General features: G+C 42.2%; 2 protein-coding genes across 3 annotated transcripts; one reads left to right on the top strand and one right to left on the bottom strand.

Annotated features, from left to right (window-relative positions):
• The first annotated feature begins 571 nt into the window (after positions 1 to 571).
• Positions 572 to 6876, top strand: tfam (transcription factor A, mitochondrial). The gene is made up of 7 exons (XM_035146538.2): positions 572 to 869; positions 1857 to 1981; positions 3656 to 3726; positions 4071 to 4220; positions 4445 to 4540; positions 5164 to 5220; positions 5306 to 6876. Exons 1-7 carry the CDS (start codon positions 784 to 786, stop codon positions 5561 to 5563), a joined length of 843 nt encoding a protein of 280 aa, XP_035002429.1. The 5' UTR covers positions 572 to 783; the 3' UTR covers positions 5564 to 6876.
• Positions 6877 to 7652: 776 nt separating this feature from the next.
• On the bottom strand, positions 7653 to 15479 carry zgc:171971 (uncharacterized protein LOC569690 homolog). 2 transcript variants are annotated; one of them, XM_035146084.2, is made up of 8 exons: positions 14617 to 15479; positions 12943 to 12986; positions 12677 to 12837; positions 12273 to 12397; positions 11388 to 11475; positions 9987 to 10276; positions 9458 to 9607; positions 7653 to 8745 (listed from the first exon to the last, which is right to left on the bottom strand). In XM_035146084.2, the coding sequence occupies exons 1-8, from the start codon at positions 14797 to 14799 to the stop codon at positions 8602 to 8604; spliced, it is 1185 nt and encodes a 394-aa protein (XP_035001975.1). In that variant the 5' UTR covers positions 14800 to 15479; the 3' UTR covers positions 7653 to 8601. The 2 variants fall into 2 exon arrangements, with proteins under 2 accessions (XP_035001975.1, XP_035001974.1); XM_035146083.2 differs by having other exon boundaries at positions 12943 to 12989; positions 14617 to 15478.
• Between the last annotated feature and the right edge of the window lie 1263 nt (positions 15480 to 16742).

Genomic DNA, 16742 nt, shown 5'->3' with positions numbered 1-16742 from the left:
TTCAGTAAACTGAAGGTAAAGCAGTAATAAGGAGTAACATCATGACTGACTGGCAAAAACAATGGGACGAGGGTGGAGAAGGACGACATCTATATCACATAAATAAAAAGTGGGAGGAATAAAAACAATAGGGAAAAACACCAGAGGGCAACAGTCATGTCAAGGTTAAGATTAGGACACACAGGATTAAACAAAACAATGCATTTAACTGGGAAACATCCATCAGGACAGTGTGAAGGTTGGTGCTTAGGGGAAGAGACAGTGGATGTGTGGATGTCATCTGTCAAAAATATAAAACAGAAAGAGAAAAGCTACAGGAGGAGCTGAGGAAATGGGGGGGTGGAGGTGTTAAATCTGAAGAGTCTTTTCAGTATTAAGGAAGAGAAATATAAAGTATTGTTTGAGTTTTTAAAGAAACTGGATTAATGAAGAGAATTCAAGTCTATTTTATTTTATATTGTTTCTTTTTAAAATGTATTTATTTCCGCTGTTCCGACACGCTGACCGGAACTCCAGCATATAGGTGGCGGTAATGCGCCTTAAACGTCATGCCGCCCGCCATTGAACAGAAAAGGAGGAAGAAGACGGTTCACAGGCTGGCGCTGGGGGTCGACCTTCTCCCACAATGCACCGGCAGAGAGCGAAGGCGCCTTTTGCTGTCCCTGCCTGTCAACAAGGAGGAGGCTCCGCATCCTTGAAACATTAGTGCATGAAAACAACAGCACGCCGCCGCTGTGGAATCCCAACCTCCTCTCTTTGTTCTTCTCCTTAATCCACAGCGACATGGCTCCGTTCAGCTTATTGACAGCGGGCGTTAGCCTGTTAGCGAAGTCCTTCAGCGTCTGGTCCTGCACAAACTCCCTGGCACGGTAGCTAAGCTAAAGTTTCTCTGTATCAGCTATGTCTAGCACTTAGCTCGCGAGCCTTAGCATTCCGCAGACTGAGAGGGAGCACATGTGTTCATTCGTTTCTGTCAAACAACGATTGAATTAGAGGAAATGGAAGTGGTAGTGACTTACTGCACCAGGAGAGCAGAAAGTCTGCACATCTTCCGCGGCAAACTACAAACACATCTCTTCCGACTATACCTTGAATAAAAAAAATAGAAAATAAAAAAACAAGTAGCGATTTAGTATCACTTTTATGGCACTTACCTATAGCACTTTGTAGTTTGGCTTTCTTGAAGAAAGCTACTTTCTTGATTCTTGTTGTTCTGGGTTTGTACCCTCATGGTTGAATGCACTTATTGTAAGTCGCTTTGCATAAAAGCGTCAGCTAAATGAAATGCAATGTAATAGTACTAGTGTAAATGATCAGTTACAGTTTTAACACGTGCATTTAAGTAGCTAATCGTGTTTATTCGAGTTGGTTGGACGGTTGTGAGAATATTTTTGTGTTAACATTTAACAAGAAAAACGTTGTGTTAATATAATAGACGACATGTTAAACCATATTCTTATTGGACTTTATTAGTAAAACAGGTGTGATTAGGGACAGTAATGGAATGGAAGTATCTGTTTACCTTATGCAGCAGTTTGTATTGTCCTGCATCTGTGTGATGCCTAGTAATAGAGGTGGATTTAAGGTGATCCAGCATCACTGAATGTGAACAAAATCATAGTATATAACTAATATACTATGATTTTGTTCACATGAGGATAAGAGAAGCATTTATCAGCAGACGTGTGGCTGCTATGTGGGATATTAGCGGAATGCATTTAAACACAACGTTGGAAATAATGCTCTTGAGTAGGCATCATTATTTGCCACATTTGTATATGGAGTTTTGTTTGAAGTTTTCACCAATAGAGAAAATGGATGATATGTTTATGTGTGTGTGTGCACGCATTTTCCAGGTGTACCAGTATCTTCCCAGTGAAATGTTTGACATCCCAGGCCAGTGGCCCACCAAAGAGACCTCTGAATGGATACATGAGATACGCCGTGCAACAGCAGCCAATCATGACCAGACAAAACCCAGGTAAATGTAGACCGCAGCTACAGTTATCCATTTCCTAAACCTGCTGCACTCTGAGAAAAGCTTGCAGTACTTAACAATAAGTAGTGCGAAGGGTGTCTGTTAAAATCGGTTGTAACTTTACAGCACCTGCCTTAAAGGGATAGTTCACCAAAAAAGGAAAATTCACTCATTATCTGCTCACCACTGTGCCGATGGAGGGCTGGGTGAAGTGTTTGAGTCCACAAAACACTTTAGGAGTCTCAGGGGTAAACAGCATTGCAGCCAAATCCAATACAATTGAAGAAACTGGTGACTCCTCCCTCAGACATAATAAAACAACAGAAACAAAATAAACATGCTCCTACTGCTTGTATGGTGTCATACGTGTGTCCGTAAGCCTCAACATTCAAATTAGACACGAAACGGCATCATTTACACTGTGTTTTAAGTGTAAAAGTCCGCGATGGCTATGCTAACACGCACCCTGCACGTGCCCTTGGCTTGTGTGCAGTGTGTGTGTTTCCAGGGTGTGCCTGCGATCGTGAATGCGGCTCCGAGGAGGATATCAGACGACATTTAGGCTTAAAAAACGGTGTAAATGACGCAGTTTTGAGTAGAATGTGAATGTCGGGGCTTCCGGACACTTGGATGACACCACACGAGCAGTTTGGAGGCATGTTACTTCGATTGTATTGGATTTGGCTGTAACACTGTTTACCCCTGGGACGCCAAATGTGTTTTGTATAGTGGTGCACCGATGTATCGGCCGTATATCGGTAGCGGCCGATATTCGCCTCGTTTACTGCTATCGGCGTATCGGTAATAAACTTGACTTTCACCGATAACATTGGCCGATATTCATTGGTATGTTTTCTGCAGCCTGCCAATCTGGCATCCAGACGCCCGGGTTTACACCGGGCGCTGAAGCACTGGCAGCGCCAAGGAAAGCAGGCGCCCCCGTTAAACCTTTGTGCGGTTCACATGGGCTGCGAAGCGTCTGCGTATCGCGCCAGGAAACAGACTGAAAAATGATTTTAACGATATAAATGACATTTGATATGATATAAATGATCAAATATGCATCCCATACTTTGTCCCTTCTGTTGTCCTGGAGTTTTAATTTTCCCAATTTTCCCAATCACATAATTAAATGTCCCCTCTGCCCATCCACTACAGCCACACAAGCAGTCATATAGATAAAAAGAGAGAGAGGGGGGCTAAAGGCTTGCTTGGAGAATACGTCATTTACCCCCGACACCCGACATTGAGCAGGTTACATACAACAAAAAGCGGAGAACCGCGGGCTGACAGCGGAGAAATGCGGGTCCGGTGTGAACAGCCAGGCGGCTGCGCGCTTGAGAATAACGCTGCGCGGCACGGGGCGGCGCTTCAGCGCCCGGTGTAAACCCGGCGTTACACACCAAGAAGGCCACATGCAAGTAATAAACAAATATCGGTATCGGCTATCGGCTAGATTGTTGTTTTAAATATCGGTATCGGTATCGGCCAAGAATTTCCATATCGGTGCATCCCTAGTTTTGTAGACTCAAACACTACTCCATCGGTTGGAGAATTTTAATTTTTCAGTGAACTATCCCTTTAAGTAGTTTTGTTTTCTCTACTAAGCCAACAACAAAATAAAATCATTTATTGTTGATTACCTTGTGATTTATTAACTTTTTTTTTTCTCTTTAGAAATCAAGTTAGTGGATGTCGTCAAGAAGATCGCCCAGCAGTGGAGAACGATGAGCCCAGAACAGAAACGGGTACTTTCATTAATGGAACTTAAAACTGCCTGTATTGTATTTTGTCTTTCCCCACAATATTGCCTTAGAAGGGCTGTTGCTGTTTCCAAAAATCAAGTTTGAATTAATTTGACAGGACACACTATTCAGTTTAAATCTTTTCAAGTTAATAGGTCTTTGCTGGATCACTAGGGACACCCCTCCCCCCCAAAAAACATGTTTGAATTAATGATTGCGTTTCACGTGAAAGGGCACAGCCTTATCAACTTGGTGCATACATTGCAAGCCTTTACTTTACAATTTACTGTTTTCATACAGTCACTCCACCTATGTCTGTGGCTGAAGTTGTCTTCTCTCTTGTGTAGCCGTTTGAAGAGGCCTCTCTGCTGGCCAGGCAGAAGTTTAAGGTGGACTTCCAACACTACCAGGCCCTACTGACTCCAGCACAGGTCGAGCAACAATCCCTGGAGAAGAGGGAGAGGTTGGCCAAGAGGAAGGCCATACGCAAGAAAAGAGTAAGATAATGGGCAACACGTAAAGATCAGGATGTTCTGTAATCTAAAGCCTCTGTGTTTTATTTTCTGTGCTCTTAGAAACACATCATGATAACCAAATTATCTAGATGTGTGACTCAGCTGAAAGTGTATTTTCTTGTTGAAGCTCTAGTCAGCAATGGGAGCACTACTTCCTGTACACATCAGCCTTGTTGGACAATAATTGTGGCTCTTGTGTGATTCAGGAGTTGACCAACCTGGGGAAGCCTAAACGTCCTCGCTCTCCAGTCAACATCTTCATGTCTGAGCATTTTGAGGAGGCCAGAGGAGCCAACACACAAGTAAGTAACCACTGTGTTAGTGTGTGTGTGTGGACTTAACTAAAGGTCTGTACCGTGGTAACCTTTCAGTGAATTCAACTTTACGCTGGTCAACACAAGTTGCAGAATAAGTAGCCATATATATATATATATATCCTCAAGTGGCTGTGTTGGTGCAATCATTATCAAGTGTTCAGCCAGTTTAATTAGGAGAAAAATGCCAGGTCTGAATGTGACACTGCTCTGCTGTTTGAGCAGCAGGTGGTGGAGGTGAGATGTTGTCCATGTTATTGATCTTTCTGTGCAGAGCCAGCCTCCCTGATCACTGTGTTCTGTTGGTTGGTGTCTCTGATGCTCCAGCATACTGCAGTATAGAATATTGCACTGGTCACAGCAGACTGATAGAATACACACGTTCAAAAACCTGAGCTTCCTCATACAGTGGGGTCGAGTTGGTCCCTTCCTCCACAGCCTCTGTGTTGTATTTCCTGTCCAGTTAAAGTGTATCACTCCACCAGCCAACAGTGGAAGAGCTGTTATCGTTCTTGTCCTTATGTATATGATTGTGTGCTTGTGGTGCGAACAATAATTTCCATGGTTTTGCACATATCACTGATATAATATTGCCATTGATGTTCATTCAGGCAAAGATGAAGTCACTGATGGAAGACTGGAGGAATCTGTTCCTCCACCAGAAACGGGTTAGTCCCACACTCATTACATATTGTTAACTTTTCTAGTTCTAAGGCTCTCATGCAGATGTTCTGTGTTCCTCCCACATCTCAGGTCTACACACAGCTGGCCGAGGACGACAAAATTCGCTATAAGAATGAGATGAAATCATGGGAGGACCATATGATGGAAATTGGACGAGAAGACCTGATCAGAGAGCAGACCCTGTCTGCCAGGAGAAAGGCTGCTTCTCAACCTGCAGCAGCCAAGAAAGGAACAAAGAAAGCTATAGTGAAGAAGGCCAGTGCCACGGGAAAGTCTACCACAACCAGGAAGACAACAAAAACTGTCAGGGCGACCAAGAAGAGATAAGATGTGTGTATCTACTGAGTCTAGAGAAAAACGTGTTCATGACAGCTGAAGACAGGAGATCTGATGACCCAGGACTGTGCCCTAGTTTTTTTTTTTTCGTCCTCAAACTTGATAGTCACAAAGTTACAAGTTGTCATTGATGCATCTTAGGTTCAACAGGGCAAACTTCACAGCAGTCAAACAGAACATCATTTCCATTCACCTGAACACCCGAGCGCTGGAATGGACCAGGTACAAGGTGAGCTTATCCTCACCCACTCAACAGAAACCCATATGGCTTTGAGTGGTTGAATGATATTGAGTGGGACAGACTCAAAATGTGAGTTATGAAATGTCATGATTTTAAAAGCTAAGACATTTGAGTGAGATGTTACATTTCACAGATACGGTTTTCCATCCGCAATGTTTAAAAGTTTCTACTGTAACGGTTAATGTTCATACAACTACACTCTTCTGTTTTTGGTATGTCATCCACAGTGTTACTGTAATGAATGTCTACTGTGATTCTCTGGGGGTGAAGTGTTTGAGTCCACACAACACTTTTGGAGTTTCAGTGATAAACTGTTGGAGACAACCAATACAATTGAAGTTAATGGTGACATAATCTTCAAAGAAAACAACAGAAAAAAACCCATAACATGCCTCTGTACTTTTCCTGTGGTGTCAAAGTGTGCGCAAGCCCTGATGTTCAAATTAAACTAGAAATGGCGTCATTTACAAAATGTTTTTAGCCTAAATGTCCTCTGATATCCTCAGCCCAGAGCCATGTTTGTGTGTGGATCACAGTGGACATTTAGGTTTAAAACATGGTGTAATTACCTTGTTTCAAGTTTGGAGTTGTGTTTTGTGGACTCAAACACTTCCCCCACCCCTCCATCAGCATAGTGGTGAGTAGATAGAGTTTTCATTTTTGGGTGAACTATCCCTTTAAGTTCTTCAGAGAGAGTTGAGAGATGGACAAAATAAACGTCTGTGGGATTTGTTGACAATAAAATGAATAACAGTAGTCATATATTAACACTGAGTCATCTGTGCACGTGTGTGCTCCACCGTGCACTAACCATGTACAAACAGCACTTCTCATGAATAGAACCTGACTGAATTTTTTGTATCGTAGCTGTTATTAGTGTAGCTTAAGCTTGTACAGCCACAATGTCAAACTGAAAGCCTGTTTTTTTGCCATATAAGGCATAAGTAACATTTACATCTGACGGTTTGTTTTTTAAACACAAAGGTTCCAAATGATGCAAGCTTTATAGGAGATGCTCTTGTAAAACATGTTATGGTTGATAATAAAATGAGTTTTCTTCGTAGCACTTTGGTCCAAATGATTTTGTTTGATCACTCCATCAGATTTCAGTGGGAAATACTGGTTTGTCCTGATGATGACTGAGGTCATGAGTGCCTCAGTTATATGTCACAAAAACACCCTTTATGTTTAAAGAAATTCATTCAATGTCAGATCAGAATGGTGAAAACCAAATTCTTTTTGATCGTCATGTTAGTCTCCCCTGTTGATTATGAAGAACCCTTTGCTTGTATTTAAGCTTCTATATTCACACAGCAGTTTTTCTTTGTAGTGTGGATTTACTTTCACATACAGTTTAATACAAACAAAATATTATTTTGATTTGACATTTCTGTTTCTGGAAAAGCTGATGCCAAACTGCAAATTTATGGATATTGACATGTATAAATATTAGCAACATAAGGAATACAAATACATTTGGAGAAGTGACCAGGTGTTGAGCCCTGTGTAAAGGCTAAAGTCACACAGGGGCTGAGAGAGTTGGAGGTCCACATTTACTCAATGCACCGTGGTAGAGAGGTAGTTGATTGAGAACATGGCAGTAACACATCCATAACCTGAACACTGAACACAAGGTCATGCTCCTCAAGCTAGTAGCTGCTTGTTGAAAAGTTTCTCCAAAAGCTTCGCATTCATCCCCACCTTTTTCTTGAAAAGCACAATGTTCGAGGATTACAAAACGGCTCATCCTCTATCGTGATCGTTCATATTGCAATACTGTCTTGAGACAATGTATGTAATGATTTGGGGATATACAAGGCTGAAATGGATTTGAGTGACTTTTTAATTTGAATGATAACTTTTATTTGCAAAGCTTTTCTCAAAAACAATGTAGAAAAAACATTACATGTAACAAACAATAAAAGACAGCAAAACATAGATGTCAAAAATCTAGACATAAAGAATGATCTTTATTGGCAGTCAATAGAATGACTTTTAAGAGGTTATTTAAAGCCAGTGTGTCGGAGCCCCTGAAAGGACAGGCATGGAACATTAAAGTCACAGTATTATCATCATAGAAATATGACATGGAGCCAACTTTACATACTGTACAAACTTACTGCTTAGGGCTATTTATTAGAATGATCCACAGTAACAAAAGCTGAACTCGTCGATCAAAATGAAACTAGAGCCACAGTAAATACACACTGTGGTTTCATTGATTATAACCACTTGAGTCACATGGTAACAGGTCTTTGTGTCCAAGGGAAAATGATAACCACTTCCACTGGCTCTTTCTCTGCTTGTCCACGAAGCCCTGGTGAATGACCTTTGACTTCTTCTGAATCCAAAAATCTGCTACATGGAGTTGATGTTGCCTTTTGCTGGTGACTGGTGTTCAGGCAGTCTGAAGCTCTGTGCTGGTGTGTAGAAGAGACGGAGTGCCTTCCTCTCAATGACAAGTTGCCCATCTAGAATCAGTGCTTAGGTAACAGTACATGACTGAATCCTTGTGGATCCGTGGCTTGGGTTTGACACCATGTATTTATGACCATGTCACAATTTTCATCAAAACATCCAACAGTGTCAAAAGAGTGACTCAAGATAATAACATAACAATAAAAACTGGCTAATTAAGGAGCTGCCTTTAAATCCTCAAAGCAGAGGTATGGAGAGTTCGATGACTTTGTCTAATGTCAATTGTCCTCACCAGTGGATCAGGAATCCTACAAGGAATGAATCTTTACTGATGTAAAGACTTTCAGATCTGTTCAGTCTGTGAAGAACATTATCTGGGTTCTTTCTGCTGCTGTGTTGAAGCTTGGCTCAGTAAATTGTGGAAGTCAGGAGATAGGACCAGTTTTTGGTGAACATTTCCCAACACCATCATGTCTCCGGTCTTTCCATCTGACTGATTTACAGATACCAGCTGCTGCAGGAGGAAGGAAAAGAAAAGATTATTTCAAGAGAACACAGTTCAAGAGTTTTATGTCTACATATTACAGTTCACATATTTGGGGGATTTTTTTTCCCTTTCTTCCCTATTTTTGACATTTTTAACATGTTTTTCATACAAACACATTTATATGTAGTATTCAATTTTGATTAATTGCCAAATATACAGTATAATTAATTATTTGACACTCAGTCATAAAAGCATCACACAGATCAGTTTAAGAAACTTTAAATTCATTCTATGACCCGTTCAAATCTAAATACAGATAAAAATACAACATTTACAGCAGTACTTGTCAAAATCAGAACTTTGTAAATGGTAAATGGATTGCATTAATACCACACAAAGCGTTTTACACTACAAGTGACAGTCACCCATTCACACACACACACACACACACTGCCATTAGTGTGTGTCACACACTGCTCTAGTTTCATTTTGATCGAGGATTGCAGCTTTTGTTACAGTGGATGTGTGTGTATGGTGTGGGTTCAACACACTCTCAAAAAACACAAGAGTATATCAGCAACAACAATATAAACAACAAACAACAACTGCATATCTAACCCTAAATGGAGAAATGGGTTTCAGACTTTTTGAGAAATGTTTATTTAAATACAGAAAGACAGCCTGGTAGGTTTTTCATTTGTTTCATGTTTTTTTTTGTGTTGTCTGTTTGGAGAAGTACCTGCAGGAAGGAGAACGCAGCTCCTTCAGAGACATCCATGACGATGTCACCCATCTTCAGCTCCACCTTTCCTGACTTCCTGATCTGCAGTTTACCCAGAAACCCCTCTGGCAGTTGTGACAGCACAGGACAGCCCTCCTTCCTCAAAGCCTGCGGTGATACACAAGCTATTAGTAACATGCTGATACTGGCATTCTCAGATTGAAATGTGCAGCAGCTGATGTAGCTCACAGAGTGCCGATCAGTGTCAACCACCACAAACACATTCCCACGCTCCGTTGTATTAGGATTGCAGCAGAAATGTCAACATAAATGTCTCAAACTGTGAGTAAGTTAAAAAAGAGAATCCTCAGCAAGGAGAGATAATATTAAAATGATGTGAGTTAATGCAGGAAAATTCTGTCAGCACTGATACAAACTTCAGGAATTGATAAATGAAGGCAGGAAATACTGTTACCCGTATGGACTACACGATTATCCATGCATGTTGCCATTGTAACAGCACACTCAGTTTAGTTTCCCAACTCACTTGTGCTTGTGGATGTGTGGGCCTCTTGTCTACTACAGGTCTGCCTTCCTTCCTGGCTCCTTTCTCTGCTGTAGGTCTCACAGGGGGCGCCGCCTTCTGTTCAGATGCATGGCCCGGCATACAGTCAGGTAACTGCATGAAGAAGAACTCCTCTTTGCCGGACAGCCTGAGATCCTGCAGCAGCTCAACCAGAGAAGGCTGCTCTTGTTTGGGCATCTCTGTCCTGCTGTGGCTGACTCTACCCTCAGTGCCACAGACCGGATGTTTGTACAGGGGAGGGTTCTCTGGACCTGACAACACCACAACAACAGACACTTATGCAACAGAAAGCTTACTGATTACACACGAACAGCTTGAATTTGTTTGGTATTTTTATAGTCACATGATCCGTAGACCTCCGCTGTCCACAACCTGCTAATACAGGCTCAGTGAATGTAATGTGTTTATGTCTGTTAAATGTTGTATAGTTCAGGCTCTGCAAGGGCAGTTTGTGAACTCAGGGACAGTCAGTGACTGTCTTTGTCAAATGTCTCAGATGTATGAGAGTATGACTTGAATAGAGTCACAACAGAGTATGACTTTAATAGAGTCACAGCAGAGTATGACTTTAATAGAGTCATAGCAGAGTATGATTTGAATAGAGTCACAGCAGAGTATGACTTTATCAGATATGACTGAATAAGTCACAGAGAGTATGACTTGAATAGAGTCACAGCAGTATGACTTTAATGAGTCATAGCAGAGTATGACTTAATAAGTCAATTTACCGAGTATGACTAAGACACAGAAGTATGACTTGAATAGAGTCATAGCAGAGTATGACTTGAATAGAGTCACAGTAGAGTATGACTTGAATAGAGTCACAGCAGAGTATGACTTGAATAGAGTCACAGCAGAGTATGACTTGAATAGAGTCACAGCAGAGTATGACTTTAATAGAGTCACAGCAGAGTATGACTTGAATAGAGTCACAGTAGAGTATGACTTGAATAGAGTCACAGTAGAGTATGACTTTAATAGAGTCATAGCAGAGTATGACTTTAATAGAGTCACAGCAGAGTATGACTTGAATAGAGTCACAGTAGAGTATGACTTGAATAGAGTCACAGTAGAGTATGACTTTAATAGAGTCATAGCAGAGTATGACTTTAATAGAGTCACAGCAGAGTATGACTTGAATAGAGTCACAGTAGAGTATGACTTTAATAGAGTCATAGCAGAGTATGACTTTAATAGAGTCACAGCAGAGTATGACTTGAATAGAGTCACAGTAGAGTATGACTTGAATAGAGACACTGACCTGAAGGTCCAGACTGAAATGAGCAGCTTGCTTACAGGCCTGTAATGTGACACTAGTGTTCAGACGGTGGCAGTAGAGGTCGTGCAAAGTGGTTTTCTTACATGTTGTGTTGAAGCTGCTGGACTGATACAGAGGCAGCTGGATGGGTTTCAGATTGGCATCGTTCCTCAGATCCGGATCATCTATGAACTGTAGGAGGTGCAAAACATGGCTGATTAGTTATTAGTGATGATTGTAACTCTTATCATGGATGACAATAATAAAATAATGCTGTGCAGCTAACAATCACACCTACAGTAATGAACCTTTATTCCTGCGGAAACAAATGAGTTGAGAATATTGCTGCCTGCAAGTCGAGAGAATAATTATGTAAAGCGTCTTTGAGTTCCCTGAAAAGCATTATACGAATACATAATTATTATTATTATTATTATTATTATTATTATTATTATTAATAAATACAATGGCATAACGACAGAATGAAAAGATGTGACTGTTGAACATTTTCCTCAGACGTGTTATAAAATTCTGGAGAAAAACTCTGCACAGGTAAAATTGGAATATATTAACTTATCATCCAACAAAGAGGCAGAAATGGCCTTTCTAAAAGTAAACTCATGACACCTCGTGAACTCTGAGCTTTCATACAATTCAGAGTAACTAGGTCGTGAACACCACAAGAGGACGGTGGTCGTATGGACTGTTCCTGTGAACACGGTAAACATAAGCTTATTTGAATGCAGCATTTATTCCTGGAGAACAAAAGCTGTCTACTTAAATTTGAGACCATAACCAACTGGCCACTTTTCATCAACTCTCCAGGCCTAGTGTTAAAAAATAAATGTTGCAGTTTTGTAATCATCTATGCCAAATGCTAAATAAATCTGAACTGAAGACGCCTCTAAAAATTGAGAATTGTTTTAAGACAGATTTGAACATTGGTGAACCTCTTCTTTAAGACAGAGCAGCTAGCAGGAAGTACTCACGTCATCTCTCTGCAGTTTGCTGAGTATCTCATCTTCTTCCTCCTCTGAAGGTTTCTTCTCTTTCTTCACCAGCTTACACACAGGAGAAGTGGTGGAGTCAAGCAGAGCTGTAGCACCACGCCAGCCTGAACAGAGGGGTGATGATGAGGAAAGGAGAACTGCACCTATAATAAGCTGGCTTTCAGACATGCACTGAACTCTGGGTAATCTGCGGACACTCTCCCCAGGGGCTGTGTGTGAGAACGCAAATGTCTGAGTGAGAGGCTCTGGACTTTCTCCAGCCCCCCAGGAAAAACCCCAGAGAATGTCCGAATTATGAAAAACACATAAAGAATACATATATCCCAGGATGAAAAAGAGGAACCATACAAGACGAAGATGCAGAGAAGAGGGAAGAGAAGCACCTGTTTTGCATATAGTGTCAGCAGGACCCTGTTCAAAGATGGAGTGAGACTGGATGGTCTGAGGCCTCTCTCTCCTCTTCCCTCTGTTTTCCCTCACTCCTTTCCTCTCATTCCGCTCTTTTCTCTCCTTTTTCGGAACCACATTTATCTTTTCCTTTAACCTGGGCCAAATTGGAAACAATGGTTATAAGCATTAAACAAGACATACACAAAATATACAGTGCTTTTTTTTCATTATGAGACAGGAGACTGGAATTATCACTCACTCGTCTTTGGTTTTCCGGACAGCATGGACATTTGGCTCAAAGGTCTTCTTTGGAAACAAGCGGATAGAGAGAAATATAAAACATTGTGTATTTCTTTATTGGAATTCAAGAAAAAATCTGCTATACATGGTGAACTTATTTATACTACTAATGCCTTCTGTCAAATTCTATAATACATGACAATAAACCGTGTTTATAAAGTCCAGTGTTACTTTGTTGCCACGGCTCACTGCAAATCCATACAAAGTTGTTCTAAGTGATCAGCTTTAACAGTCTTTCTTGGGTTCATTCACAGGGCATGAGAGCTCACTGAATGGCTTAATGAGTAAGAAAATGAAGTGAATCAGAAGCTGTGATTTTCAGTCACCACATTGCAACCCAGTTGAACACCTGTGGAAGATGTTGGACTGATGTGTTTGACGGAGCGCTCCACCACCAGCATCAAAACTCACACGAGTGACTATGTTTTTGAAGATTGGTGTTCGTCCTCCAATAGAGTCCAGACACTCTAACAACACTCAGAGTTAATGCCACGGAGCAGTGAAGCTGCTCAGATAGCACTTGATGCCCCAACACAGAAGACTCCAATCAGACTAATTCTGATTGAATTGTTATTGGAAGATTGATCCTCTGATTGATTTGTGTTTTTGAATGAATACTGTTTGCTCCGGTATTTATTGCCTCTTGGCTGAGCATGAAATGGTCCCATAGCTGTCAGTATGTGGTGATATGGTAATAGGAGCCATGTGAAGGTATTTAAAAGGGTGACAGAATGTGCCTGACAAAAGACTTACTGAACAAATCTTCATTTGGGGTTGCTTAAATATGTATCCATGGGCAAGGGAACCTGCTATCACTGTCATTATAAGACACATTCTGCCATCTGCTGGTTTTCGACTGGAACAGCTTGACACTGCTGCATGAAATATTGAGCTGCCTTAGGACATGTACTGAACTCTGGAGAACCAAATCACATTCTCCACAGGGGCGTACGTGTGAACGCGAAAGTCAGAGAGAGAGCCTCCGGACTTTCTGCCTTTGTAAAAAGGCTGCAGATTGTCCAAGGGAGTGCACCTGATCCAGTTTACCAGTTTGCACAGCAACAAGCTGGATTGTTTTTTAGCTCTCCTGCACTTATTTACCGATGTGTTTCTGTGTGTGTGTTTAGCAGCCACACTCACTGAGCATCACAACACCCACAGACGGTACAGGCAGCAATTTGTTGGGAACTTAAATGAAGGGGGAGGTGTGGCTGAGGCATTGTTTTGGTTGGAGATGCAAGTGTTAAGGCTAAACCTTGTGGCAATGAATATCATAGCCTCTAACATTTTTTATTTTATAATCACACCCCTTTGGTGTGTCATGGGGAGTTTGCATGTTCTCCCTATGTCTGCATACATTTTCTCCGTGCATTCCAAAGACAGGCACATTGGGGTTAGGTTAACTCTACAGTTGTACTGTCAGTGTGAAGGTGAATGCAAATGGTTGATCTGACCCTGGACTCACTGGGGGGGGGGTATGAATTGATAGATGGGTAGATGTATGTATGTATGTATGTATGTATGTATGTATGTATGTATATGATAGATGGATAGATGGATAGATGGATAGATAGATGCATGTATGTATGTTTTTATGGATGGATGGATGGAGGGATGCGGTGCCCTCCATTACCTTGGGTTTTTTGAAGGCTCCTCCCAGTGTCAAGTCCCTGGTTCTGAGGGACGTCAGTCGTCCAGGTGGAATTGGACTCATGGCTGTGACCGGAAGTCCTCTGCCCGCGGTGAGACTCAGGCCGCCCCTGCTGCTGAGGCCGGAGGAGCCGGGAGAACTTGTTGCATCCCTTGAGTCAGACATTTTGTGGTATCACGTCGTGCTTTTATATTGATGTTTTACTTTGTTCACGCCTGATGGTGAGGCGCCACCCCCCCCACAACTAAAACACACAGAGGCTAACCAGTGACGATAGAGTCCGGGAAACACTCTTATTTTGAAAGCAGTGTTGTTAAGGATCCAGTTGGTCTCACCGGAGTCAGGTGATGTTATTCCAGAGTGAGGCTCACACGGAGCAGAGGTCCACACGCACAGGACGCTTTATCACCCTCCATCTTGTTCGCACCCGCGACATCATCCGCGCTGCGTCACAACACAAAGCAGCTCACTGGTGAAGACGAGACGCGTGTGTGTGTGTGTCTATGTGTGTGTTCAGAACAGCGTCACCAGGTGTTACACACAGCCCTTTCCACCGTCTACGTCCTGGAGGCTGCGCACAGATAACACCTCACGTCTGTAACATCTTGGTCCCAGACCAGCAGAGTTCCCGGGCGGTGGCTGTAGAGAACACACGGTGCTGTGTAAAAACGTCCAATGCATTCAGCCGATGAGATTATTCCTGTTTCGACCGGTGTCCTGGTCCGTTCACGCGGATCTGGGTTCCTTCCGTACTGAGTTTGAGGATGTATCGTCCATGACAGCGCTGCTCATTGTTGTTGTTGTGGTTGAACGGTGCTTCGCAGGAGGAGCCACTAGAGGGCGATGTTTGTTTGGGTGTGTGAGAATAGGTCCGTCGTTTTTTATATTTACTCCGAAGTGCCCGTTCTAACCCTTCCTGTTTGTAATGGGCTGTTTGCTCGGCCTGTGTTAATGTTAAGAGTTATTCTTTGTCATTAGTGAGTCTTCCTCAAACACAGTATGCTGTCACTTTGTTATTGTCCACGGTGCAGACTGAAGGTAGAACACTACCCGGAGTTCATCCCACCTGGTTTATCTGCAATGAAGAGTTTATAGTCAATGTTTTTCATAAAATTTCACACTTAAAACAAATTTCTAGGACCGCCTTTTTCCACTTGCGTAATGTCCTTTCTCAAAAAGATGCAGAAAAACTAGTCCACTCCTTTGTTCCATCCAGACTTGATTATTGTAATTCCTTATTATCAGGCTCCAGCAGTAAGTCGTTAAAGACTCTGCAGCTTGTCCAACATGCTGCAGCACGTGTCCTGACAAGAACCTAGAAAAGAGACCACATTTCTCCTGTATTAGCTTTTCTACACTGGCTTCCGGTTAAATCTAGAATATAATTTAAAATTCTCCTCCTCACCTTCAAGGCCCTTAATAATATGGCACCATTATACCTTAAAGAGCTGATAGTACCTTATCAACCCACTAGAGCACAGCGCTCCCAGAATTCAGGCTTACTTGTCATCCCTAAAGTCTCTAAAAGTAGAGTAGGAGCCAGAGCTTTCAGCCTTCAGTTTGGGAGGCAGACACCATCTGTACGTTTAAGATTGGCTTAAAACCTTCCTTTTGATAAAGCTTATAGTTAGAGCCGGTCCAGGCTTGTCTTAAACCTGCTCGTAGTTATGCTGCTATAGGTCTAGAAGGTCGGGGCACACACAGGGCTTCTCTTTCCAGCTTCTCCTTCCTCTTCTCAACCGTTATCACATCAAAGTAATTCATATCTCATCACTACATGTTACTTGACTTCTTCCCCGGAGTCCCTTTGCCTTATCATTCGCAGATCCAGGGCCGCGGCTGTGGCCACATCATGGATTAGGATCTGTGGATCGCATATCAGAGGTCGTAATGGTGGATCCTATTATGGCAGATTCTGCATCGTGCTGGCTGATCGTGATAATAAAGGCGGATCCTTTATCGTGTTGGCATCTGATAATGGTGGTGGACTATGACCGAGGTGGCAGCTGATGATGGATCCTGATGGCGGCAGTGGACAATGACTGTGGACTATAGTGGCATCCGATCTTGATGGTGGATCATGATCTTGCTGGCTGCTGACCATGGAC

This window comes from Hippoglossus stenolepis, chromosome 21, assembly GCF_022539355.2.
Source record: "Hippoglossus stenolepis isolate QCI-W04-F060 chromosome 21, HSTE1.2, whole genome shotgun sequence".
Taxonomy (NCBI): Eukaryota; Metazoa; Chordata; class Actinopteri; order Pleuronectiformes; family Pleuronectidae; genus Hippoglossus; species Hippoglossus stenolepis.
This window is presented reverse-complemented; position numbering and strand designations above follow the sequence as displayed.

Bases quoted from the DNA above. Each gene is read 5' to 3' on its own strand.
- tfam (XM_035146538.2), top strand. From the start codon at position 784: ATGGCTCCGTTCAGCTTATTGACAGCGGGCGTTAGCCTGTTAGCGAAG. The intron at 870-1,856 runs GTAGCTAAGCTA...CGCATTTTCCAG, and splicing joins TGCACAAACTCCCTGGCACG to GTGTACCAGTATCTTCCCAG. The intron at 4,541-5,163 runs GTAAGTAACCAC...ATGTTCATTCAG, and splicing joins CCAGAGGAGCCAACACACAA to GCAAAGATGAAGTCACTGAT.
- zgc:171971 (XM_035146083.2), bottom strand. From the start codon at position 14,799: ATGTCTGACTCAAGGGATGCAACAAGTTCTCCCGGCTCCTCCGGCCTC. The intron at 12,398-12,676 runs GTGCTTCTCTTC...CCCTCTGTTCAG, and splicing joins TGACACTATATGCAAAACAG to GCTGGCGTGGTGCTACAGCT. The intron at 11,476-12,272 runs GTGAGTACTTCC...CACCTCCTACAG, and splicing joins GCAAACTGCAGAGAGATGAC to TTCATAGATGATCCGGATCT.